Source organism: Dermacentor variabilis, chromosome 9 (genome assembly GCF_050947875.1).
Source record: "Dermacentor variabilis isolate Ectoservices chromosome 9, ASM5094787v1, whole genome shotgun sequence".
Classification (NCBI taxonomy): Eukaryota; Metazoa; Arthropoda; class Arachnida; order Ixodida; family Ixodidae; genus Dermacentor; species Dermacentor variabilis.
Window position 1 is genome coordinate 106622968 of NC_134576.1, and position 26253 is coordinate 106649220.

The 26253-nt window shown below is 42.7% G+C and overlaps 2 protein-coding genes across 5 annotated transcripts in view; one reads left to right on the forward strand and one right to left on the reverse strand.

Annotated features, from left to right (window-relative positions):
• Nucleotides 1-2370: 2370 nt before the first annotated feature.
• LOC142557225 (mitochondrial enolase superfamily member 1-like) lies at nt 2371-20248 on the reverse strand. Its single transcript, XM_075668925.1, has 15 exons — nt 19921-20248; nt 19451-19553; nt 16465-16580; nt 15729-15842; nt 12860-12900; nt 12728-12759; nt 12604-12642; nt 11432-11514; nt 10506-10540; nt 9880-9967; nt 8686-8820; nt 7821-7992; nt 5798-5897; nt 3835-3916; nt 2371-2540 (listed from the first exon to the last, which is right to left on the reverse strand). The coding sequence occupies exons 1-15, from the start codon at nt 20038-20040 to the stop codon at nt 2445-2447; spliced, it is 1356 nt and encodes a 451-aa protein (XP_075525040.1). The 5' UTR covers nt 20041-20248; the 3' UTR covers nt 2371-2444.
• A 409-nt stretch (nt 20249-20657) lies between these two features.
• LOC142557226 (ATPase family AAA domain-containing protein 2-like) overlaps nt 20658-26253 on the forward strand; it is a 64476-nt gene continuing 58880 nt past the window's right edge. For 2 of the 4 annotated variants that reach the window (XM_075668926.1, XM_075668929.1), the window contains exons 1-2: nt 20658-21057; nt 26047-26116. In XM_075668926.1, the coding sequence (XP_075525041.1) occupies nt 20956-21057; nt 26047-26116 (172 nt within the window). In that variant the 5' untranslated portion in view covers nt 20658-20955. The remainder of the gene's footprint in view (nt 21058-26046; nt 26117-26253) is intronic. The other 2 variants (XM_075668927.1, XM_075668930.1) reach the window with 1 other exon arrangement.

Sequence of the window (26253 nt, forward strand, 5' to 3'; positions counted from 1 at the left end):
TTGATAAATTTGTGCCTGATAAATACAAACTAGTCCGCAAACAAACACCGTGGATGACACGTGATATTATCCATATGACCCGCAAGATAAAAAGGTTAAAGAAAACACGATTACAACCTGATCGAGTTAAAGAAATGAAAGAAAACCTTGCGCGTGCAGTATGCACCTCGAAGGAACACTATTTCAATATAGTACTACCAAACTTTATTGTTGAACAGCCCGAAAAGTTCTGGAATTACTTGAGCGAAAAAAAGAAGCCAGTAGCACAAATCTGCATCGATGGTTCAATCATTACCGATCACAGGGAAATTGCGAGTCACTTCAATTATTATTTTCATAGTGTATTTTCTAACTCTGACATTAGTTCATCTACAGACAAAACGTTTCACCCATCCGAAGCTAATTTTATTTCATACCCTGGCTTAGTTTCGATGCTAGTTAACTTAAAAACTAAATCTTCTTGCGGTCCTGACAACCTTCCGAACATTTTTTTGAAACGTTATGCTGAAACTATTGCAAGGTTCCTTCTTATTATATTCCATGCTTCGTTGCTTGCTGGAAAATTACCGGATGACTGGAGGGTAGCCAGAGTTGTACCCGTATTCAAGAAGGGTGACTGTTCATTGTTAGAAAATTACCGGCCAATATCATTGACATCCTCATGTTGCAAACTAATTGAACATATTATTGGCAATCAGATTAACGAATTTCTAGATAAACATTCAATACTGTCTAATTTTCAACACGGATTTAGAAAAGGCTATTCAACAGTTACACAACTTGTCACCGTAATTCATTCACTCGCCTCATGCCTCGATAATAATGGTCAAATTGACGCCGTATTTCTTGATTTTAGCAAAGCCTTTGATACAGTTCCACATGACAAATTAATACTAAAACTTAGACATTTTGAGCTCCCTGAAATATTAATCGCATGGATAACAAACTACCTAACAAATCGCCGCCAGTTCGTGGAAATTAATCAGCAACAGTCTGGCTGTCTTCCGGTCACCTCGGGAGTTCCTCAAGGAAGTGTCCTAGGGCCGCTGCTCTTTTTACTCTATATAAATGATATTACTACTTCAATCCATCCCAGCGTGCAAATTAGGTTGTTTGCTGACGACTGTGTGCTTTTTAGGGAAATCACTTCAACCAATGATCAAACTGATTTAAATGCTTCTCTAGCTGGCATTACTGATTGGTGCAAAACATGGGGAATGCGACTTAACGCTGAAAAGACGGTCTTTCTTCGCTTCACTCGTCAGAAAGCTCCACTAACCTTTAGTTACACGTTAGGTTCGTTGGCCTTGCAGGAAGTAACAAAATATAAGTATTTGGGCGTCACAATTACTAACAACTTATCGTGGAATTTACACATTGATAATATCTGTTCTTCAGCCTTGCGTAAATTATACTTTTTGCGACATAAACTTAGAAATTCCCCACCTAATGTAAAACTGCTTGCTTATTATTCATTAATTAGACCTAAACTTGAATATGCATGTGTTGTTTGGGACCCGTTTACTAAACAAAATATTAAATGTCTCGAAAGGGTACAAAAAAAGCCGTACGATTCATATATTCTAAATTCTCTCGCTATGATTCCCCCTCACGAATAATGCATGATAATGGCATCGAAGTCCTTCAGCAGAGAAGGCAACACTTAAGAATTCGATTTCTTACCATGCTTATTAATGGAGACTTATCAATTAATCCTGCATCGTATCTGTTCAGTACAACGTCTAGGCCTACTCGACACCATCATCCGAATTCACTAACACCTTATTTTGCACGGACGGATGTATTCAAGTATTCTTTTTTTCCCCGAACTATAACAGACTGGAATAACTCGTTGTTGCCTGTTTCAATTGTTTGACTCATTGTATTACTGTTGTGTCTTACCACCTTACTTGATTGAATAATGCATTGTAATATTGTTGTGTTTAACCACCCTGCTTGGACCTGTTTTAGGTCTGCAGTATGAAATAAATAAAAATAAATTAGTGTATATTAAACCACCACCCTTGCTCTCCCTACCTGTGTGCCTGTTAAATATTTATTTTTTCAGTACTCATCTGCAGCTTAAAGAATAAAAGATTTTGGCAAACAATTTCACCGGCAGCATGTTCCTTTAATCTAGTAATGTGTTTTAATTCTGTGCAATCCCACAGGAAGCGTACTACGCTTCTCCTCTCCCCCCCCCCCCCCCCCTGTTTGCATCACCCCCATAATACCATCATGAAGTCACCAGGGATGAAGTGCCTTCCTGATGATTCTGTCAGATGGATTCTTACATTTGGCTGCTGTCTTCGCTAATTGGGGCTATAACGTCACAGTGACTAATTTACTTTCCCTCTTTTCACTCAATCATTCGATGGAGCTTGCTTTTATTCAGTTCAGGCCTCTGGAGTGTTGTTTAATGTCTGTGGACAACTTTCAAGCTTTTAGCGAGCCCTCGGAAAATTTCTCCAGTAGGATCCATTTGGATAGCTGTACTGCTCGATGGACGATTCCCACATCTCACAACCATAGCCCGGTGCCTGAAATTAAAGAAAAAGAAGTTATGTGAGTCAGATAAAGTGTAAAACAGCGAATGAACAAGGCTTTTCTCGAAGGATTATCATCCTTGCTTCAGGAAGGATGATAATCTTAAAGGGAACACTAAAGAGCAACACTGAATCAGTTTACATTGATAAAATATTCTTGAGGAGCTAGCTCCATTGATTTCGCAGGAATAGGTTGATTATTAATAGAAGAAATGTTGGTCAAAGGTTCATTTTTGAAATTCGTTGCCAGAATCGCAGTGCCAAGACATCAGTATGACATCACAAATTGCAAAGTATCCTTTCACGTTCGGCCATTGTGGTTCCATAAAGGTTCTTGAAGCTTTCTAAGTTCAGTGTTTGGCTCCTGTAGAATGCAATGTAGTTCATTATTACTAATAAAAATTTTAACTCTGCCTAAGCAGACGGCATCAAAATTCATAATGTCACCGTTAGCTAGTGTGGGAATTGGCATCGCCACTCAGGTTTTTTTTTCCCCTGTCTTCTCTGGCTTATCACCCATCTTCTTGTGGCAAGAGCGGCATTTTTTTTTATTATGGAAGGGTAATTTACTAACACAGCTGAAGTAATTTTTTTTCTCTTTCCTATTTCCTATTCAAGTGCACGTGAAGCACAGAAGGGCTATCAAGCAGCAACTCGTGGATCGCAACTCTCACGGATCCATTTCAGCAAAATTTGCTGCATTTGAGAAAGTTGAAGTCCAGCTACTGTAGGAAGCAGAATTTCGATTTAGGGCCTTATACTTCATCGCCGAAAATCAGTAAGTTTAAAAGCAAATCAAAGCAAAAGTTACACAAATCCATCTCTCTACACCAAAAATGGATATCACAGTACTGTAAGCTGCATCTGAAGTGGACAAATTCGATATGCAACTTTACAACTTATGTGAAACTGTTGCATTGCTTACAAGGGTATAGCTAGAAGGCCTGCTGCTCACAAGTTAGTGGTATATTTCAGAGCAGTGTATAACACATAAGTTTTCCCTGCTTCAGATGTCTTAAATTAGATTCTGTTTGCAGAATTGCGATGTCTTTACTTATTACTGATTTCGGAGTTGAAAACTTAGTACTTGTGGTTTCTTTTGCAATTTTCAGTAACATTTGTTTCAAAGTTGACAGCCTAAATAAACTATCTCCTTGCTACAGTCACAAGATTTTAGCTTTGTGCAACAAATGTAATCAAATTGGGTGCAGTGGTCGCGAAGCGCTATCATTTCTCTAGTCAGAGCTTCCTCTTAAGAAGCTGGAAGCTGCAATGTGGAAATTCTTACCTGTGGTGGCATGTAGCAGCCATTTTGAATGAGAACCGGGCTCTTGAAGTGCTCGTGCAGGTGGCTTACGTATTCAATTTCACTGAAAAGTGCAAAATAAAAATAATATGCGAAAGGCGTCGAAGCAAGCCAGGCGATCAATACAATACAATGACTTTGCTGTTGACCATTCCTGCGGTCATTTTTAAGTAGACTTTCGACCTCTTTTCACAAACTTGTGCTAAGTGGAAGACCTGCATGTCTGAAGCTGAGGCCCAAAAGGCGCAATTCACATGAGACGTCAGTGACCCTCAATGTATATATACCAGGTTGCCTGTTTTAATGAAAATGTTGGAAGACTTAAATATTTTGAAGCTGTGTTTCATCAGCTGGATTACTTCAAGTGTCAGACACTATAGTTGGTGACAACCTAAGAATTCGGTACAAGCTGCACCCAAAAAAGCGCAGTGCACCTACCCTTCACCTCTGAAAGAGCATCAAGCTGCATGGATTCCTCTCACAGCTTAATGACATTGCTCTCCTAATGTAAATGCTAGGCTAATTGCAGAGTAAGAGCTCCCTGTTTCAAGCTAAAATATTACCTTCGGCTGTGCACTGATATCGGGATCAGCCATAAAGTTTGACAAGGCATTCAGGTTCCACCCCAGAACTACTGACACAGAGAGATGTGTACATAGACAAAAAAAAGACGTTTTATATTTGAAACACACAAATTCCCTTGGCATCAGGGAAATAAGCAAACCTGGCGCATCTATGCAAATTGCGTTTGAGTTCTTTCGCGCATCTCTTTTTCTAGCACATTCGTAGCTGCGCATGACTATTGGTGCGGCTGAGCGCATAAGCAGCCTGCGCACTTTTTTGGATGTAATCTGCCATGTGTGCAAAGAGTGGGTGTGCTGCGATGGCATGGCATCATGTGCAATGTCTCGGTTGCATAATCTTGAGTTTCAGAGACTCATTGAAGCGAGAGGCAGAATACGCATTCACTCCCCACTTCCAGCGCTTTTGATGATAGCATTGTCTCACTGCGGGCAACACTGTTGGCCACAGGGGTGAAGTTGGCACGAAAGTGTGGCTGGCTTCGCTTTGTATTATGTACCACCACTGTGAAGATATTGTCAACATGGCATGAAACTGTATCTTTCTTCACCGACTCTCAAACTCAACAAAATGATTGTTTTTTTTCATTTACATTTGCTTTTTCCAACTGCTTGGTAATTTGGAAAATTTTGCAGCACCTTCCGTGTAAGAAGAATCCATCAGCGACTGTACTTATCTGCATAAAAGGTCGAAGTTCGGTATAGCGAAATTTCAACATAACAAAGCAAATTGCCAATTTTACCAACTTCGTTTTGTAGTTAGGTTTAACTGTAATACCCAGTTAGCAGAAGTTTTGTGCTCAGCTCCAGCTCAGGGAAATACAACCCCAATGTCTATGACAAAATGCATTAATGTTCGAGTTAACACTGATCAGTGCTCCATTTTCTGCAGCGCTGGTAAGTGTTAGCTGGAACATTGTTGCATTTTGCAACAGGTTCTTTAGGATGTAATTCTAGGCTCGCCCAGAGACTGCACCACCCAGCCAACACGATTGAGAATCAAGATTCAAGCACTAGAACTGCTTCGGCTCAATTTTGTTGGACACTTGGACATTTCCAGAGACCATCAGGGTCTCCAAGACAATCCGAGACTGTCAGGGTCTCTGGGTCCAACTGTCTTGGTCGTATCTAAAACCATCTGGGTTTGCCAAGATCCTGTCTGGGTGTTGGCCTCCTGTAGCATTAGCTGGCCAGTTTGCTAGGAAGTCACAACTCCAACTCGGCTACCATGACCATGCCTGTAGTTGAAACTGGTGCATAATTTGTGCAGCTGGGATTTGTTCTAGACACAGTCCATTTTTGAAGCCATCCATCCAGAGCTTGCAAAAGCTGCACGGATCATTATGGTGTTGTTTCTTGCTCACCGGTTGTCCTTGGTGCCCGAGACAGCAATGTAGTCCCAGAATGACAGGTGTTGGACTAGCTCGCAGAGGCCCACGCCACCAGCATGGGGGCAAACTGGCACTGCATTTGGCATGAAGAATGGTAAGAACTTGGCATTACAAACTCGCGTTTTCAAGTAGTACTAGTGTTTGCCACCCAAAAGCTGTCGTGTTTGCATTGATTTCTTACTGCTACCCGCAAATGTTTTAGTTGGCGTTATATATTGCAAGTCTGAGTTTCTTCTTTTTCTCTTTTTACACAGTTCCGTGAGCATTAGCAATGCACCACAATATTTGTCAGAGCTCTTTCGCTATACTTAAGGTATTGTATGTTGCTTGGAACACTATGGAGGAGCAATATTCTGTGTCTATATTTTTTTTTACTCATGCTCATTGATCACTGACTGTAATACAGTTGAATCTCAATGTCATAAATTATTAGGTATGGTGAATATTATGTTTCTCGATAATATCAGTGTGTAATGAATGTATTTTCGTGTTAAATGCACCTTCAGTATAATGACAGTCAACTTCAGAAGCAGAAGTTTTTGTAACATTATGTTGCATTTAGCCTATGCTCCTTCTCCAGTATGCAGGCAGTACACATAAACTTAAGAGTAAGTTTAACATATTTCCTATCTAGATTAACAAGGTAGTAAATTATGTGATCCTTTCTTAGTGCAGGAACATTGATTTAGATTATGGGTTCCACGAAAACCCGCAATGCAGAGGAAGATTCATAATACGAAACAAAGTCCTCATCTATGTGACTAGCATGAAGCTATGAATGAAGCTTGCCATTGCGGACACCTATGTTTTATAAAGCTCATGTCATCAGGGTGTCAAACCAAAAAAAATACCGGTTCGGTTCGAATTCGACTTCAACATGCTCCAATTTCATTCTATTTCAGTTCCAGTTTAGAGGCACTAAATGTTATAACATTTTGCGAGCCGGTTTGCGAGTCGGTTTAGCACAGTAAACTTTATCTTGTCCTATGATGGTGACACACTATGCAGTGCTAATGACTTGTCCACATGGCACAAGTGCTAGTTTTGTCAGGAGGTGGAAGGAATGGGGCTCTCTGGCTCATGGCTACAGTAGAAATTGATAGAGGGTTCGAAATACTGAAACTTTGTAAGTGAATCAAATACGAATATTCACAAAAAAACTATTTAAAAAGTTAAATGAAAAGTTTCATGGAGTCTGTTCAGCAACAAAAAGGCTCGTTTGCATTATTTCATACACATACACCAGATGTGATACAATATAACCACATCTGGTGCATGATGACAATAAAAGTATTGAAAAAAGCACTAGTACTACAAAAAGAGGCAATGTAGTCACGTTGTATAACGTAGTAGCAAGTGAACCTATAACGGCCAAATTTGGAGCTTCGGCAGAAACGGTGATTCTGTGGAGCCCCTGAAACAAAGTTTTGGCCATGATACAGAACTGGCGTGGTTGAGTTCAGAAGTTCCAAGTGTCTCTACCTAGGTCTACCCGCATCCTCGAGCACAACGCAACTCATGAGTCATAACCATCTCCTAGTGGGTTGTGCCAACTGAAGGAGTAAATATTTCAAAGAATCTATTGAGCATGAGTTGTTTCATGCCAAACTGGTAATAGCCAATATTTTTTTCAGTTCAAGTTCGGTTCGGGTTCAGGCACGTTGTAAGAATATCGGTTCAGTTCAGGTTGAAATTCCCGTTTAGGTACAGTTTTCGGTTCGAGTTCCATTCGACACCCTGCTTGTCATCAAGTGGCTCAATTTTTGCACAAAGAAAGGCAGCGACACTAGCAGTGAATCAAATTCCTAGTATATTACACCAACTTTTAAGCTTCTGGCCTTAATTACAATGAAGGCGCCAAATAAAACAACGGACGAAGGAAGGAGACGCAAGACAACCACGTAGGCACACTAACAACTGGCCTTAGTGTTTGTACTTTTTGAGGTTAGAAGGTCTGCATGCATTCGCATTCTGCACGTCAGTAAGCGGGTCTCACCTTTGCATTTAGCTGCCATCAAGATGACAGCGAGGATCTCGTTGACACCGCCCAGTCGGCAGCTGTCTATTTGGCAGAACTGCATGGCCCCTGACTGCAGGAACTGCTTGAACATCACCCGGTTCTGGCACTGCTCACCCGTGGCGACTCCAATGCCCAGCGGGGCTAGAGCCTGCAGCATAAAATACGCATTGTGTTGTTTACAAGAGCGACAGAAAAGCGTACAGAAACAGGTTCTGACATAATTTCTCATGCTCAAAAGCACGTGGGGAAACATTTAGTGCATTCAGCTTTTTCTTGCTGTGATCCGATGCGGAACCTGCTCTGGGTCAGAGCCAGCGAAAGCATGCCCAAGGCAAACATACAGGCACTCAGCAAAGCAATTGGAGGCCTGAAGCGAAAACAGCATTGTAAGCAAACACAACAGACCAGTGGCACGCACTTGCTGCACTGAAGACGCGGCGACAACAACAGAATTTGCAGCGGCCATGTGACCAGATTTCTGCCACATCTCGGTCACACTCCGAGGTCAAACGCTCCGAGCACTTTGAGCTGGACCATGGCGCTCTGGAAGAAGCAGCCGAGGAGTGCATGATTTCGACCAGGGGAATGTAAAGCATGCCACTGGAACACTCTAGAGTGCTTGGAAGCAACCAGCCAAATGTACCATTAGTCTTAATCATAGCTCACTGTCTCATGCACAGGTGTCGCTTAAGTGAATCAGCTTTTTGTTTTTCTCATGTAAGCTCACATTTCAGCGCCGATTTCAGGTAAAACATAGGTGCTGAAGGGACAAAAAGAAAAGTGCAAGACATCCTGAAATATTTAATTTCATTTTATGTTCTAGGCATCTCGTGCAGCGAACCTTTGAGATTGTGGCGTGACCAAGGATGTCGTCTGGCGACGTCGGCTCCTCAATCCAGTGAATTCCAAAGCCGGATAGTTCCTTCATCCAGTAGATGGCTTCCTTGACATCCCAGTACTGGTTGGCATCTACCATCTGTTTAACAAAAAGTGGTAATAAAAGAAAATAGCTAGCTGTGCTCAATACAGGTTATCGGGAAAAGGGCTGTTCAAATTGTTTACCAAAAGTTCAATTACGTTACTCACTCACGTGCTAACCTGCACCCAGACACAGAGTATGCAGTTCTTATTTTTAGCAAGTTCTTTTACTTATCAGTTGCTGCTAAGCAAGCTATCTCAGTGTGGTATAGTTCATCATGACAGATGGTGCAGCTGAAGATAATTAGTTTATCAACACACTCCCATAGCACATATAATGCTAGTGCTTCTGATGCTCTGATCTTGTAATGATAGGGATATAGAACTCAAATTCGGACAAGCACAGTGACGGGGAAGACATGAGACAACAGGTGGAATTTTCACGCCTTTTATTGCAGACTGTCGTATCAACAGGTGACAAGCACACTGATTTTTCCTCTCACTGTTGTTTTTCCAAATATATGCTCAACATGGCCAGTCGTTAAAGATCACAACCAACTACTTCAATTTTGTGCCTTTTCGAACTCGAGCCTCGATAAAATGAATTATGAGATATAATTAAGCAAATCCACACTGTTTATCACAAATATCAGGACGTAATGAACCAGTTATTTTAACCGATAGCAGCTGTAATAAAGGTATTCTCATGTCGAACGTGATTTCACTATAACGAGGCTCAACTATTGCTTCAGACCAGAGTCGCTATGTTAACTTGGCAACAGTTGCAAATATATTTGGAAATTCTCTGGACGTCCCGACTTGGTGGGTCACTTACATTTGGCATTCATCGTTTCGTAACGTCATTGTCTCGCCCCACACAAATTGCATAGTGCCTCCAGGGGGCTTATTCTGCAAGTGTCCAATTAGTGGCCTGTGCATTTCGACTGCTGCTGAAGTACTGATTGGCTGGGCTGAAGTACGAGTGAGAATGAGGCAGGCCTGCCTCCTCCTCGCTCATACAGCTACAGCCAATCAGCGGTGGCCGAAATGAAGTCCACTAAGTGGACATTTAGAGAATCCCCAACCCCCCTTCCCAGCCTTGAACAATTGATCTCACCAGCTTGCATTTGTCACCGATTGTTGAGCGGACAACTTGCAGCCGCCTCTTGTCATCAGCAAGGTTTCGGCCAACTTTCACCTTGAAGCTGTAAAAGAATAATTTTGTTACTACCTTAGTGCCATTTTCTTTTTTTTTTAACACATGAACTGTACAAATGCCATGTGCTCTTGAATGTACCTTTATCAAAATGCCATTTTACACCTTTCTTTATTTATGAAACAATGAGTACTTTCTTGCAGGCCATATATTCTCTCATATCACAGAAATGCTCTGTTCAACGATGTAGCTGGCAGCTTCTTCTTAAATTAAATATTTTGAGGTTCAATTTGTACATTGAGTACCACTTGTGTAATAATCGCGTTTCTCTTTCGTGGCAGCTCAGCAGTTGTGAAAGACAGCAGAACAAAGGGTGCCTGTTCTATTACCTGCCACTGTGGATGCATGAGGAGCTGTTAAAACTAAGGAAGACCTTTTCTTAAACGTGCCATTGTACGTTGCTTTGACTGTCGCTGCTAAGCAATCATGTATTTGTTTAGGAAGACATCTTAGACAGTCAGTCTTTATGCTCGAGTTTGTTGCAGGTCTTGTATGTTAGGAGAAAAGGGCATAGCTGAAACACTTGCCTCGTGAATCCCTCCTTAAGGGCGTCTTGACACAACTGGAAAGTAAGTATGTATTGTTGCTTAGCACATAATTTCAATCCATATAGCAATAGCAAAAGCAAGTTACATTAGGTCAGAAAAATTCTGAATGTGGAAGTTACCAACGGAACCTTGGAAATGCTGGCTACATATTCATTTGCCAAAGTGCATAGCTGAAGACAATGGAATTAAACAGCATTCAGACATCTTATATGGTACATGTATATGCAAGTTTTTCATAGGTGTGGCACCTCTTCTGTTATCACCTAAGAGAGCTGTACAATAGAAAGTCCTGTAGCTGTAAACTACTAGTGTGATATTTATATCTGTAGCCCTCTTTCCAACCCCTGTATCTCCCACTCCAGTGGAGAGTAGCAAACCGGACACTCGCCTCTGATGAACCTCCCTGCCTGTCCTCACTGTCTCTCTCTCTTTATATTTGTAAGTCCCTTAATTGGTACAGTCAATTCTCCACATAACAAACGCTGATATAACAAAATGTAGGATATAGCGAAATAAATCTAAACATTTTTTTCACTGATGTTAGGTGTAATGAATGCGCACTTATCACAAATTAGGTATTTGCATGTCGTATGCAAATGCAGTGAGGCTCGACTGTAATGTGCAATTGAATGAACCTTCAACTACCTCCCACTGTACCCACCAGACTGGCTTAGTGGGTGTGGCGTGCTGCCAAGCACAAGGTCACGGGTTCAACTCCCAGTCACGGCAGCCGCGTTTCGATGGGAGCGAAAAAACAAAAAACACTTGTGTACTTAGATTTAGGCACACGCTAAAGGACCCCAGGCGATCAGAATTAATACACAGCTCCCTACTTCAGCATCTCTCATAAACTCGGTGTTGTTTTGGAAAATTACAACACCACGAATCAGTCAATCCATGCTCACCTGTTTAATCTTTTCATCTGTGTAGCCAAGCCACCCACAGGCAGTTGTGTAGGCAGGAAAGCCACTTGCCAGCATTTCTTTCTCTGATGTTCGGAAAAAAGAAAAAGAGTTGTGCCAGCTTTTAAGCTCACTGTCGAGGGTTTAGAGGCTCCAAATATGTTACCCCAAAAGTTTATATTTCCAACATTTGCTTTTTTGTCGAGTCTTTACACTATGTTTGCGCTTCAGTTGGCTCTATGTAATGGTATGTGGTCGAGCAGTTCGTTTGGGCATAATGTTACTTCCAGCCCCAAGAGCAGGCGAGACAGTAAGAACAGATGAAACTGGATGCTAACTTCAAATAAGTTCCGGTAGTTGGTGTTTCTGGAATTAGACATTGCTGCTTAATTAATTAACAGGTCTATTGGTCTTTGCATATCAAACTGCAACGCGCTTTCAATGTGGCCTCTTAATGCTGCTGAGAAATATGCCACGTGAAACCTTGATGCAGACTTTTGTTCACTGCACTGTGCATGTAGTTCAGAAAGCACACATCCTTTTGTTGTTATTGCATATTTGCTTGTTCCAGCTAAGTATGTGTAATAAAGCAGTGCTCATGTTGCATCGGTCGCCGCAGTGCAACACCGCCGAGCATTCAGCGCCAGCAATCTTTCTTCTTTGGTACACTCTATTTTCTTGCACCAAAAACTGTTTAACTCTTACGCTTTCTTTTTTTTTATGCAACTAGATGAATTAAATGACTGATAACGAAATAGAACACTATGTGGCTGAGTAACATTCCTTATGTCACACTAAATAATTTTTTATGTGCAATCGTTTGTCTCATGTAAAAAAGAATGGCAGTGTTACTGAATAAATGAACAACAAAGTAATGAAATAGCTGCTACACAAAGATCAGCTACCCAGTTCAGCTGCTCTTTAACAGACTTTTTTATGCCTAAGGATTAGTTTGTTATATCATGTACATTTAAAAGATTTTACTATATACATAGCACTGCGTGTATATCGCTGCTGTGTAGCTACCGAAATAAGGTGTAGGTGTGTGCCATTCTGCTAACTTCAATTTATTATATTTACTACTAAAGGGTTGTTTCAAGAAAAATAGTTAATTGTAGTGGCAGTAACTTAAAAGTGAAAGAAAGCGATGTCAGTATTTCGTTAATGATGCTTACCTCTTTTAACCTTGCCTTGTTGCTTTTCTTCAAGTAGACCTATAGTTATATAAAGCATTATGAGCAGCAGCTATAAAAATTTTACAAAATAAAGACATATATGTAAGATTGGCTGAATTATTACCGATGGCCTCTTCTTTGGTCAGCAGGTCAGAACTGAACAGGAAGTGGAAAAAAAACATATCCTTTCATAAGCCAGCCTATCACGAGCGTGCATTTGCATGTCCCTAACTATAGTAGTTCGCTTCTAACTTACATGTAACGGAAATCAATGAGGGACACTATTTCCTGTGGACTCTGAAAGGCAGGTAAGAACATTCTACATCGACCAACACACTGAGAAAACTGGCCTAAATTGAATTATTTCTTTCATATTGGGAAATGCGATAGTAGCCAACACAGCCGAGACAATACATTGGCAGACATCGTGCTGAAAACAGCCATGCAGACAATCAAATGGTTGTGGACTGGGCTGAATTAGATCATGGCAGGAAGCAGGTTACATGCCGTTGCCATTTGTAAAGTTTCCCACAAGAGACTTAAATTCATTTTATTCTGTCAAAGTCACTGTACAGAATATTATATGGCTCACTAGGCATCAAAGCAAAGCGAGCAATTGGTGAATATAGCTATGAACAGTGCTGGTTGGTTGTTGCTGGTTAAATACTTCTGGGCTGCTAATAAATGCAAATTAACACAAACTACATTGTAACGAGCATGTTGTGGCCGTGTTGCAATTAATATCTTTGTACTTCAGTACATAAACTTCCATTGAAGGAGCATTGAAGCAACGTTTGCGGAATTTCATTTTTCGCTTCACATGAAGGACCTCGAAACCCTATGAAAAAAAAAATACCGACAAGCCTCAGAATGTTCTAAATAATTTGTTATAATTTGCTCTCCTATGAACCGTTTCGGTTTCGTTTCTCAGCAGCTGTACACATAATGACGCTTTCAGTGGCGTTCTGGCATTCAATCCGGCTCGTTTGCTGTTGCGGGGACGCTCGACTGTCACACGTCCCCTGTTGCTATATCGTGTCTCACGTAGTCCGGCTTCCCCGCGTAGCCTTACGCCGCCGGCTGTCGATGTAGTTGAAGAATAGCACTAAAGAGGGCGCGACTGTTGCGCCGCTAATGCCACCTAACGGCGGCGTTACTTCGGGCGAGAAAGTAACGCAAAATCGTGGCAAAATTAAGTAGCCTCTACTTTTGTTTGGTTTCGGCGGTGTGCGCAGACGTCTGGAGCGTTCGCTGGCGCGCTTCGAGGAACCGTCTCGCGAAGGCTTCGAAGCGGGGCGGCACCGGGATGGCCGAACGCGATCGTACAAATGCACCACCGTTCGCGTGACCGTTCACACGAACGATTGGTGTCCAGCATGGGGGGCGAACATATATCACTCGATATACCGTCGCGGCCGTGAGTCGGGCTTCTTCGATTCGTCAGCGCCCATCGGCGAATTGAATTTGTCGCAATTCGGCTAAAAGACTCAATAAATGCTCTTTGGATTGTTTGCACTACTGTGCTGTCATTCCTTTGTCCCAAGAGCACGTTTAAGACCGGACAGCTGCTATTCGTTATAATATGCGGCCCAACGTTGTGACTTCATGACGCGTACACCTGGTATACCGAAACCATCTGTTTTGATTTTGTTCCTGGCCAACCGAAATACTTTGTAAGATGCAGTGGCAAGGCGGCAAAGGTAATACGTGTGTGTGCGTGGCCGCCCGTACGGCAACGCGGCCGGTTGGGCATTGCCAGGGCAATTGACTGACATTTGGCGGGTGTTTTGAAATTCATTAGACGGGTTACTGCCAGCCTCGCACGCCGCCAGATTTCGGTCTATTTGAGTTGCAAAAAAAAAAAAATCTTCATTGTTAACTAAAAAAATTAGGTGGGAAACATTAGGTGGGAAAGCATGGCCGTTGCAGTATGTTCGCTAATTAACAAAAATTATTTAATTAGCTTCTAAGTTACCTGCATGATTTAAAGCCGTGCATGTTGCAATGGACAGTGGAACGTTGCACGAGAGTAGAGCAATTTACGTGATTAAAAAAAAACGTCATCCGTGGTTTGATATTCGACAAACATTCACCATTCTTTTTCTCGCTCGAGCCGATAGCCAGACGGAGCGCTCAAGCAGCGCCGAAAGCGCTGCACACGTGATGCTTTCCCGCCTTGTCATGCGCCTTCTGTCTGATTGTTTACGTCAACGGAGTCACTGACGTCAACGCGTGCGTCGAAATATGATTCGGCTTGCGTAGCGCAGACCGGGAGACGTCATTGGACGTCACCTTGCTGACGTTTGACGTGCACGTGGTTGCTCGCGCTCCTCAAGCGCCCAGTTTCGGTTTCTCAGCGGGAAAGAAAAAAAAAAGAAACAGCGAGAAACGTAGCTGTGCTACATGGATATATTAATTGCATTCCACACTGATTAGCAAGAAAATTAAAACACAACCCGTTTTTTGACGTCCGTGGTTCCCGATAAGCCGGCTTCTAACAGAAATTTCATTTATATATACATGTAGCGTCGCGTACGGCGACTGTCACTGCGTCGCAATGAAGATTGTTTTTATTTATTTTTTTCCCTTCCTTCCTCGGCGCACGGCACCGCACGCAAGTTCCCGCCATATATATATATATATATATATATATATATATATATATATATATATATATATATATATATATATATATATATATATACTTTTACATAGATGCTTCGACCATATATAGGATATGAGAATTCACAATCACGTTAGAGATTTTACACCAGGCTAAGGGGAGGGCTGCCTTATAATTACGGCATAAAAATAAAACAGGAAAAAGAAACTTCTTCATGTATCTGCAGCGGCCCAGCACAGTAACTCTGGTCCTGCCCGCCGCTGCCTGGGAACATTTGTTGAGAACTGTAGACGTTGCTAGAAACGCGATGACGGCATTTTATTAACGGTAAACGCGTTTGACATGCGCAAATGCCGCACTTCAAATATGCGCAAATATAGAGGGACACATTATATGCAGCTGTGGCTTTTTACATTTATGCACCATCAAACGCTTCGGCGTTTAGTAAAACGAGCTCGCAGCCGCCCAAGCTATAAGGTGCAAGCACGTTGTTGCGTGTTACCATGTCCGCGAGTAGCTTCCACACCGGCTTGCCCTCAATTTTCCCCCACAAGTCCCACAGGGCGTTGATGACTCCTGCTGTGGCTAGATGAATGACACCCTTCTCTGGCCCGATCTGGAAGGGAAGAACGCGTGTCAAGTGATTCTGCGAATGGACACGGAGTGAGGGGGAGGGGGTTAACATACGTCCCTCTAGTACTTATTGTAGGAAACCCTGTGGTCAACGGCATAGAGTTTCCTACGTAATTTTGTAGGAAACTCTATGGTCAACGGCGTACGTCTAACTAGAGTCACTACTTCCGCAGCACGTGCCACGACGCCAAGATGACGTCGCTTTGTACTAAGGGAACTCGACGGCGGGAAATTCAAAATGTGTAGCCCGTTTTACCATTTCAGGGGGAGTATTCTGTAAGTGTCCACCTAGTGGACATGTCCATTTCGTCCGCTGCCGAAGATCTGTTTGGCCGGGCTGGGTACGCGTCCGAAGGAGACAGTCACGGCCAGCCAATCAGCACTTCAGCAGCAGGTGAAATGGACTCGCCCACTGGGTGGGCACTTACAGAATACCCCTCCCCTCTTGTGCATACCACATTGTTCAGGACGGCGAATTGTACGCATACAAGTTTTGTAGCGCAGTGCAGTTGCGAACGTGATTATGAAGCAAAGTTACATGTGGTTACGATGAGGTCACGATTATGTATGGAGGCACATTTGTCATATGCAAGGCAGCGCCTCACCCATCGCAGCTGGCTGTCGCTGGTGAGTTTGCGCCAGAACTGTCCGAAGTTCATGTATATGGACTCCAGCGAAACGTCTTCCACGAGTGGAGCCAGAGCCCGGACTGCGGCGACCACTGCATGACGGGGCAGAACGTCGAGATTCCGTATACGTATGCGAATAACGAAAAAATAATAATAATGAAAACAGGCTACACGGAACAGCGCCCTTTTAATTGGTAAACTCTGCTATCATAATAATGATAAACTTATAATCAACGATTTGTTAAACTTGTCCAGGAAAATCTTAAGGTCGGAGTGCTGGCGCACCCGTGCAGCAAAAAAATAAAAATAATAATAATAAAAAAATAAAAGAAATAACGGAAGAATGTAAGTATTAAACAACACGCGAAAAATATGAACAAGAAACGAGAAAAGCTGGGCATAAGACCGCATAACAAACACATTAAATATAAAAGGACAATTAGGGAACGCTATAGTTAATAGGGACATCGTATTAATGCGTGAACAATGGCGTTATAGTAACACGTAAAAATAAGGCCGCATGTCGTGGCCATCTCTCTGTCTCTCTTTTTATTTCTTTGCTGGATCGAGTGAATTAACGACTCAAATGTATTCAAGTGATTTTCATAAATTCATGATTAAGTGAGTCGCTAAACGGACACTCTAGATGAGCTTTGCACCGACGTATTAACTGAAAACTTTACTTTCATTAATTTCGCGGTAACACGTCGATTACAGTCGACTCCCGCCAATTCGACCCTTCCGGGATCACGTGATTTGGTCGAATTATGCGAAAAGTCGAATTGAATAACGACGTCAACCCGATTTTAATTAATCATGTCATAAGAAGCCAACAAACACTGACACCAAGGACAACATAAGGGAAATTACTTGTGCTTAATTAATGAAATAAAAATTATGGGGTTTAATGTGCCAAAGCCACTTCCTGAAATAAATGAAATAAGAAAATGACAAATTAATGGAAATGTAAGTGGATGAAAAAACAACTTGCCACAGGTGGGGAGCGATCCCACAACCTTCGCATCGTTCCCCACCTGCGGCAAGTTAATTTTTTTTCATCCAATTGCATTTGCATTAATGCATTAATTTGTCTTGTCTTTATTTCATTTATTAAGCACAAGTAATTTCCCCTATGTTGTCCTTGGTGTCAGTGTTTGTTGGCTGAAAGTGGATGAAAGAACGATTTGCCGCAGGTGGGGAACGATCCCACAACATTCGCATCGTTCCCCAACTGTGGCAAGTTGTTTTTTCATCCACTTTCATTTCCAAGAATTTGTCATTTCTTTACTTCATTTATAAAGCACAAGTAATTTCCCCTATGTTGTCCTTGGTGTCAATGTTTGTTGGCTCGCTAAGTCTAGGGAAATCCAGTCAAGTTTAGCCTCGGCGTGGCACTCCACGAAACCAGCGTGAACAAATTCACCAAAAGATAAAAAAATAAATTTAATTCGAACAGCTCCAAGCCGTCTGCTGAATTTTCTTGTGTTTCCAAGCTTTTAGTAATCTTCGCGAAAACAAACGCTTACAAGTACAGTTTTTTCCCTCGAACGGTGAACGATTGGAATTTACTTCCCGTTAGTGTATTTCAGTCTAAAGATTTCATGGCTGCATTGCAAAATCATTTTTGTGCAATTAAGTTAGCGATGTTGACGTTATCATTTGTGCTTCTTTAGTGCATTATGTTCATTTCATGTTGCATTGTATACGCTTTTCTGTCTTTTCTTGTTTGTGATATGCCCCTCCTGCTTGGGCCAAAGTATTGGCCTGCAGTATTATTAAATAAATAAATAAATAAAATAATAACCGCTGCGAGCATGACGACGCTCTCGAATTCGAATGAAAGGATTTTTTTCCTTCCATAGCCAATGTATGATTTCTGGCCGGAAATTTCCACTGTTCTCGAATTAAGCGAGAAGTCGAATTAATAGATGCCCGCTGTAGAAAATAAAGAACCAAATTTCAGTATACACATTTGTTTTAAATTTCGCGCCGAAACCTTAATGCCAGACGTACGTCAGTGTGACGTCATCGATTTCTCGCTATTTGGACCGTTGCGCAACTGTGAGATTCTCGAAACTTGACAAGTTCAGTGTTTCACTCCTTTAGAATACTATTTCTGACTATGCAGACTATACACGACACGACAGACTATACACGACAGACTATACTAGTCTGTCGTATTTGAATAACACGTGACTACGCGCGCGCCTACGTGTAGTCACGTGCACGATATGTTTTCATATTTGGCGGGGTTTCGTTTACGCGCAAAAAAAAAAAAAAGAAAGAAAGAAAGAAGCAACGCAGAAGATAACACGCAGCAAACAGTATTTTCGACGGTTCTGTAACACCTATATGTTTGAATATCTGCTGTAACTATAATAAATAAATAAAGTTGGTCGATCGCTATGAACCTATTAATTTGGAAGAGCACAAATACGAGACGCTTCCTCAGGTCGTTGCTCACAACATACAACTATATAGATTCAAGCGTATATACAAGGCTTTGCACGTTTTTTTTAAACCTTGGTGTATGCTTGCTGGGACACCATAGATACCCGTCTGCGAATTACCTTTGTTACAAAAATGTAGGTTCCATTTAAAATCTCTCCCAAATCCCTTTCGCCGCACGCAAAGACACAAGCCGTTACTATGGTCTATAAATGTTCTCTGTTTCAATGTTATAAATGTCCGCTTTGTCACATTCGTGCTTTTACCCGAAGAGATAAAATAGGGCCATCTACCACAATTAAGCGATTTTAATTTTTCTTTTCCCAATAATATAGAATAAACAGCAGCGCTAGTTTTCTTTACCTTAAATAACGCGCCCCACCTCGACTGTAAAAGTTGCTTGTAATATGTGACATTCGCGGGCATTCTCGTTATTTTCGCTGCAGCATCACATATAGTTAGTATAGTAATACGAACTCTATATAAACAGACAAATGCGATGTATAATGCTTACCTATTTCGGTACCCCGTCCAATAGTGAAAGTCAAGCCATGGCCTTGGAAATCAGTATCGGTGCTAATCACGACGTAGGCGCAGGAATAGTCAGGATCCGTGTGCTTTGTGCGTCCGAAGAACAAGAGAGTGTTAAACGTAAAGAATGCGGCTTTTGTTCGGATCACAGATACACAAGAAAGTGCGGCAACAGGAATATTGGGTCCATATTTGAAACCTGGTTTTATAAATGACGTCTGAGCTGACACCTCAGTCTAAGACGAAGAAATAAGGTTGCACATACTGGGAATAAATGTTCGATACATATGCAGCCAATTGACATTTTGTCGCTAGGTGCAGCAACAGATCGCCAGCGCAGATCAGGCCGCAAGTACCTTGACCCCCCCCCCCCACATCGTTCTGACACCAGAAAAAACAGACAGAAGCTGTAAGACGAAACACGACCTCACAATAGCGTAATGTGGCACTCACCATCGCGTCAGAACCGTGACAGCCAAGCGACGTCGGAAAGCGCACATCGTGAACGTCCACCTTGGTGACGCGGCCGGCGACCATTTTTTCTCGAAACCTCGCTCGTCGGAGCCACTGCATCTACTGCGACAGTCAGAGGCGGTGATACTCTACCTCAGCCGAGGGCCTTTGGCCATGATTAGATACGACACGCCGTAGCTGTCACTCGATAGCTCCGAGAGGACAATCAACCGCACACGCAAAAACAGGCCCGGAGCGGCTAGCAGACGAGCGCACTTGGCAACGGCGTCGTCTGCTAGCTTTCTCGGCGTTCCCCTCCCCGCTACAGATAAACGCGAGAGACTCCTTTCGTGCATTTAGTGCCCGTGGCAAACAATAGGTGCACCCAAAATAGACTTGGGAGACGTTCGCGTGACTCGCGAGAGCTTCGTGCTTTATTTTATTTTCCAAGCGTGCGAAAACTAGCAGGTTGCATATCAAAACTCGAAGAAAAAAATGGCGCCACATCAGACTACGATGCGTTTCTTTTGCTTTCGCCAAGATCCTTAATTGTCTTCTTGTGACACGCACCGCAAGGTGAAACGCTGAACATGAGGAGAAAAATAAATTGCTCTCGCTTCACTTCGACGTTTTAATGATAGAAAATTATAAACATGCCTGCAGGCAAACCAATTTTTGCGGCGATCAGCTGATTGTTCCGAAAACGCGCCAATTTTCAACGCCTCCCGCGCGCATCGGTTTCAGCCGAAGGCGGCAGTCGTCAGGCGCGCAGTCGTCGGAGGTCGGTTGGTTTAGTGCTGTGAGGTGTTGTGAAGGTGGCTTGGTGGCTGTTCGGAACGAAAGCATCGTGTTGTTTGTGTGTGTATCGCGAAGATATTGTGACGAAGAGTGCGTGAGAGCAGCACGATTCTACGCGGAAGCGAGCGGAAAGTTTTCCCTCCGGTCCGCCGACTCCGCGGGAATCGTTAGGCCTAGGCGGAATTTGCCCGCGTCTCGCTGGTTATGCTTCGTTCGGCGAGTTGAACATCGAGCGACATGGTTAAGACGAGAAACAAGTCCTCCGCGGCGGAACCTCCGCCGAGGATCGCTACACGGAGATCTACGAAGGCCGAGGTCACCGAATCGCACAATTCAGAGGTGAGTCTGAAGCGCGGCCGGGAACAATGGTTGGTGGAGTGATTGGAAGGCAAGAAAGACGACGCTAGCCCTAACGACATCGTCGAGGAGAACCGCGTTTTTTCCGCTATCAACGCATAGTTTTCCAACGCTGGCACGTTTGTCTAGAGTCACAGCGGACGCTGTACTGCGACGGCGCGGATGTTCTCAGCTTTGTAAAGAATCGCAAACGCCGTGCCCATCGGGTACGTTTTTTGCGGGCATATCGGCGACGAGGAATTTGAGCGGCGCTAGCGGAAAGACCGCTTCTTGGCGCAGAATATGGGTGCTGTTGACCTTACCCGTTGCTCTAAAACGCAGTACTTTTACTGCAGTGTATGGCTTTTTTATTCCTACCGCGTTAATGCACCTAGGAGACGCCGTTACAGCTGACCGGGTTACAAGGGATGCCCGCCCGCTGCCGTCCTTTTTCGCTGATCTACGTATTTCTCCGCGCGCTTGGTCAGATGTTCAGCTGACAAAGTCGAAAAATGGGTGCGTATTGCTTTAAACCTGCTTGTCTTAACCGCGACGCGCCGTCGTCTTGTCACGTAGGAGCGCAGTTTTGCTTGACCGAGTTTGGTTACTTGCGTCATGCCGGACGGTCCCAGTCATGACTGTCGGCTCGGGAAACCCCCCTGCCGTGAAATTGTCTCAAGGCCACAAACTGCAAGCGACCGCTGGCGTTTGGGAGTAGGGACGCTCATTTCGACGGCTGCCTCGATCTGATCGCGTTTAAACGGTGCGCATCGTGCGACTTTTCGCAGTTCTTTCGATGGTCGCGACCCGACCTTCGCCCACTGTTTACATTTTTCGGGGAAGTCACATGGCGGGCATCTGCTTGCGTGTTTCTTTCGCTCGAATCACGTGGTCACTGCCGGTCGTCGCGCTGGAGCGGGGGCGGTGGGGTCACTGTAGGTCAGACGTCAACTCTGCGTCATTCAATTAATTTTTTTTTTCCCGTCGCGAACGGAGCAGCGAGAGCATTTGTAATTAAACTTGGGACAGAGTGTTCGAGCAACGCTAGAGTTTAACGTTTCTTTAAGCCACCGCGACTTAATTCGCGGGGAGGATTTTTTTTCGTATTCCGTTCGGGTTGCTGCCCGAGCGATGCATGTGCGGTCGGTATGCTTCTAGTTTTTAGCCGTTTTGCGTTGGAAAGTTCTCTGTTCACTTTCCTGCGCCTTCGACCCTGGAGGTCAGTGTCTTATCTCCCTTTTACGGGTCTAATTAAATGCGTTTTTTGTTTATTGTCAGTAGAATTTCCACTCATTTTTTCTACAAACGCCGGTACGACAGTTGATTTGTTCAGCACCGACCTGCCTCGTCGGGTCGCTAGCGTGCTTCGATAACTACTTTCATGCATTTGTCGAGGCGTTTAACTTGTTTGAGATAACCACTTGAGTGAGGCGTTTTCTTTTTTCCTAGTTATCTTTGACATTGATCGAAACAACTTTCGGCTCGCAGCTAAACGCAATTAGTAGCTGCAAGGACAGCTGTCCACATTTCAGCTTGCTTCGAACGGTTACTATGACGCTATGTTATGACACATAATTGAGCACTTCTGCACTATGATTAACTCCAGCTGGCCATAATTTTAAGCTCAATTCCGCATCCTAGGCGTGTTTTTATTCTGGTTTAGCAGGTTCAGCCCCAGAACTTGTCATAGACGCACAAATTTGTTGCTGTTCTATGGCATAACCGCGCAGACGTGTAAAATAAATAATTAGCTCGTCCAGGTGTATGAACAAGGGGTTAGAGCTTAGCTTACCAGTGGTCAACTTGTAGGTGAAACTCGCAGGTCCTTTTTGTGTGCTTCAGTGAAATCTACTAGGTGGTCTGCAGGCACTGTCCTTGCAGACACTGTTCGTGACCGGTGCTGCTTTGCTGCATGAAAGCATGCCAGGTGGTAAATGCTTTGCAGTTGTGACAGAATGGGGACACGCGGAGTGTAAAAGCAAAAGGAAATATATTGTGTAGGAGAGTGGCATCAGAGATGCAATAGAAAAAAAAAAGAAGCCTCGTACATATTCGAGCTTTTGGTAGCATAACTGGCAGCTTGGACTGCACTGAGAAAGCATTTTTGATGTCGGGTAAAGTGGCATGTTACTGGTGGAATAAAACAGTACCAAAAGTATATTTTCAATGTGGTGAAAGCGTATCAGCAGCCGGATCCAATTTAAGAGAGCATTTCTGATGTTTGGTAAAAAAGAAACGCAGCATGCAACTGTTCGGCTTGAAAAAGTATCAAAAGTGATTTGGAAGGTGTTGGAAAGAAACTATCTGTGAGGCTTGTGCATGAACTGCTTGTCTTTTGGGTTTTGTGAAGTAAGGAATGAAAAGACTGGTGTGGATCGAGTGAATTCGGAGGTGTGCTTACTCGTGCCAACTCTGTGCGTGGATGACTGCAGCTTTGCTCTAGCTGGCGCTGGAGCATTCTCCAACGGCCAGCTTTTTTTCGTTGATAGCATAGACTCTTTCATTTAGTCCTTTTATATATATATATATATATATATATATATATATATATATATAATGTAGGGCACCAGGATTGCAAGAATCTTGTAAAAGGAAATTTTGGGAAGAGATCTCCAGCCAAGTTTAAAACGAGACTTTGATTTTTTCAATTTTCAATTTTTTTCTAATTTAATAGCTTCTCAGTTGACCTGATACCCAGGTAATGGCATTTTTGTTTGATACATATTTACATGTATGAAATAATTTGTAGAAGCCCCCTCTTCTTTTTTTATCTGATGAACTATGTGCAAGATTCATATTTTGTCTAGAAATTTCACATTATCTAGAAATTGGAAATGTTCACTATTCAGTTAGAAATTGTGTGGTTTGAACATCTGGTGATTTTATTGCAAAATAGTTTAACTGTACAGTACTCGGCGATTGAAATGTGATATCTCAGAACGCGTGGCAGCTGCCACTTTATTTTTGCAGCACTGGTGAGCGCTGGGTGATCGCTGTAAGCGCACATTTATTCACAATGTGTCACAGAGGCTGTCTTCTGTTGTGCACCACACTGCGTCAGCTCTGTGTCCCTAGCACCCATGGCACCCATGCAGAAAGCACCGGAAGCCATGCAATCCCAAGTATCGCATTTAATACGCTGAGCGCCGCATGCGCGTAACCTTAAAGCTTCTCGCGTTTCAACATCTCAAAAGTACATCCCTGCAAATGACCAAATTACAAACATATTTCTTGGAAGAGGCTGATTGCCATTCATACAAAGTCTGAAGCTTTCTGTGGTTAAAAGGTGGGCACAACCAGAAGAATGTATCTGAAATGATGGCTTAAGACCTGTGTTACCGCAGCGCAGCTGAAAGGACATACGATGAGCAGCAAACATCTATTGCTTTTTTTTTTTCTGGGATCACCTGCAGAAGGAAATGCCTGTAGGTTGAATAGTTCTCATGTAAATGCCATGACAGATGCACATGTTCACCTAGCAGTGGAGTGTAAATGCCTGGCCTTCCATTCTTTGCCTCTGCGTGCTCTGTCTGCCACGTTGCCTCATGAACATGCTTGGCAGCACCTGTTTTATGCAACTCGCCGCAGTAGCTTAGTGGTTACGTGTTTGTGCTGCTGAGAGCTCAAGGTCGCGAGTGCAATCTCGGCCACAGCGACTGCATTTTGATGGAGGCAAAATGCAAAAGAATAACATGTACACACACACATTGTATTTAAATTTAGGTGCACTTTAAAGAAACCCAGATGGTCAAAATAAATCCGGAGTCCTTCGCAATGTCATGCCTCATGATCAGATCGTGGTTTTGACACGTGTAAAACCCAAGAAATTCTAAGTTAATGTATTTCATACCCATGTCACATGGGCAATTCCGAATGTGGATCAATTGCCGCTGCGTGATGGTCATTTTTGATTGGGACTGCATAATTTGGATCAAGTCTGTCACAATTCGTGCATCGCGATTCAAGTTTCTCAATCGTAATAGTAAGCTCATGACTGCAGTGCGATTTTTGCTTCTTATTAGGCAAATTTGTGGAATCGGTGATATTTCACCCAGCTTTTGTAGCTGAACAGAACTTGTTGGCCTTGTATCGTTCGGCTCTTGTCTTCCTATAATTTAGAAGTGCTCAGTGTTGTGTTCATATTTTCAGCATTGCTGTCGAAGAAGCAGTTAATCCCGTAAAAGAGGAGTCTTTTCCTTATTGATGCTTAATGCTAAAATTTTACTGCTATTGTCATATGCACTTTTTAAATATGCGAAGTGGAACTTAGATCAGTGCAGACTGATAAAGAATTTTTAAAACTACAATTTCATTGATTTCATGGTAACAGGTTAATTCCTAAAATAGAAAATATTTGGTAGTGGAAAATATTCAGTACACCACATTCATGCTTAGCTTGGAATCGATCCATAAGTTCTTTTATTGTCTGTTCACCTCGCAATCTGCTCTTGATAGATATACTGATATGCTTTAGGTATATACTGATATGCTTTAGACAAATTATTTTTTTGCAGCGACATGATCCATAGAAGCTTCAAGTAAGCTGTAGTAACCTGTTCAGAGATTCCATGAATGACTTGACAGGGATTTGACTGTAGTGTCTAGTCATCTGTTTTTCATTTTCGTATTGTGTAAAGTGAAAACTGATGCATGTTACTTGTGCATTGCTTCTACATATTTGTTTTACTTAATTTTGTGAGTGCAGTCTGTTTTGTACGCTAATACACCGATGTATGCTACCTGTGTTAATGTAGTATCAAGTGCCAAACATGCATGCTCCTTTGTTGAACCTTACGGCGCATTCAAGGTTGGCTGGCTTTACTTCTAGAACTTGGTTCTGGTTAACATGCCAAAGAATCTTGGAAAATATTTTGCCCCTCAAAGCTTTTGACATGCATGCACACATTTATATTGTACAATGGTGCTAACATGTTTTTAGTAGCATGAGGGCGGTGCTGTTCTAAAAACGATTTATTTTTTTGTTTATTCTAGGAGTCCGTTGACGATGAAGACAAAAGGCGATCGTCTCGAAGGTTGAAGTTCTCCGACGACGAATCTTCAGGCAAGTCCTCATTGAAGTTGAACATCAGCTTTTCCACCTCACCATTTCCCTGCAGATGCATTTGCAGGCTGTTTTGAGTTCTTGCATTATATCGTCTCCCTTTCGTTTGTGGTAACTCTGTTTCACTGTTGCATTGT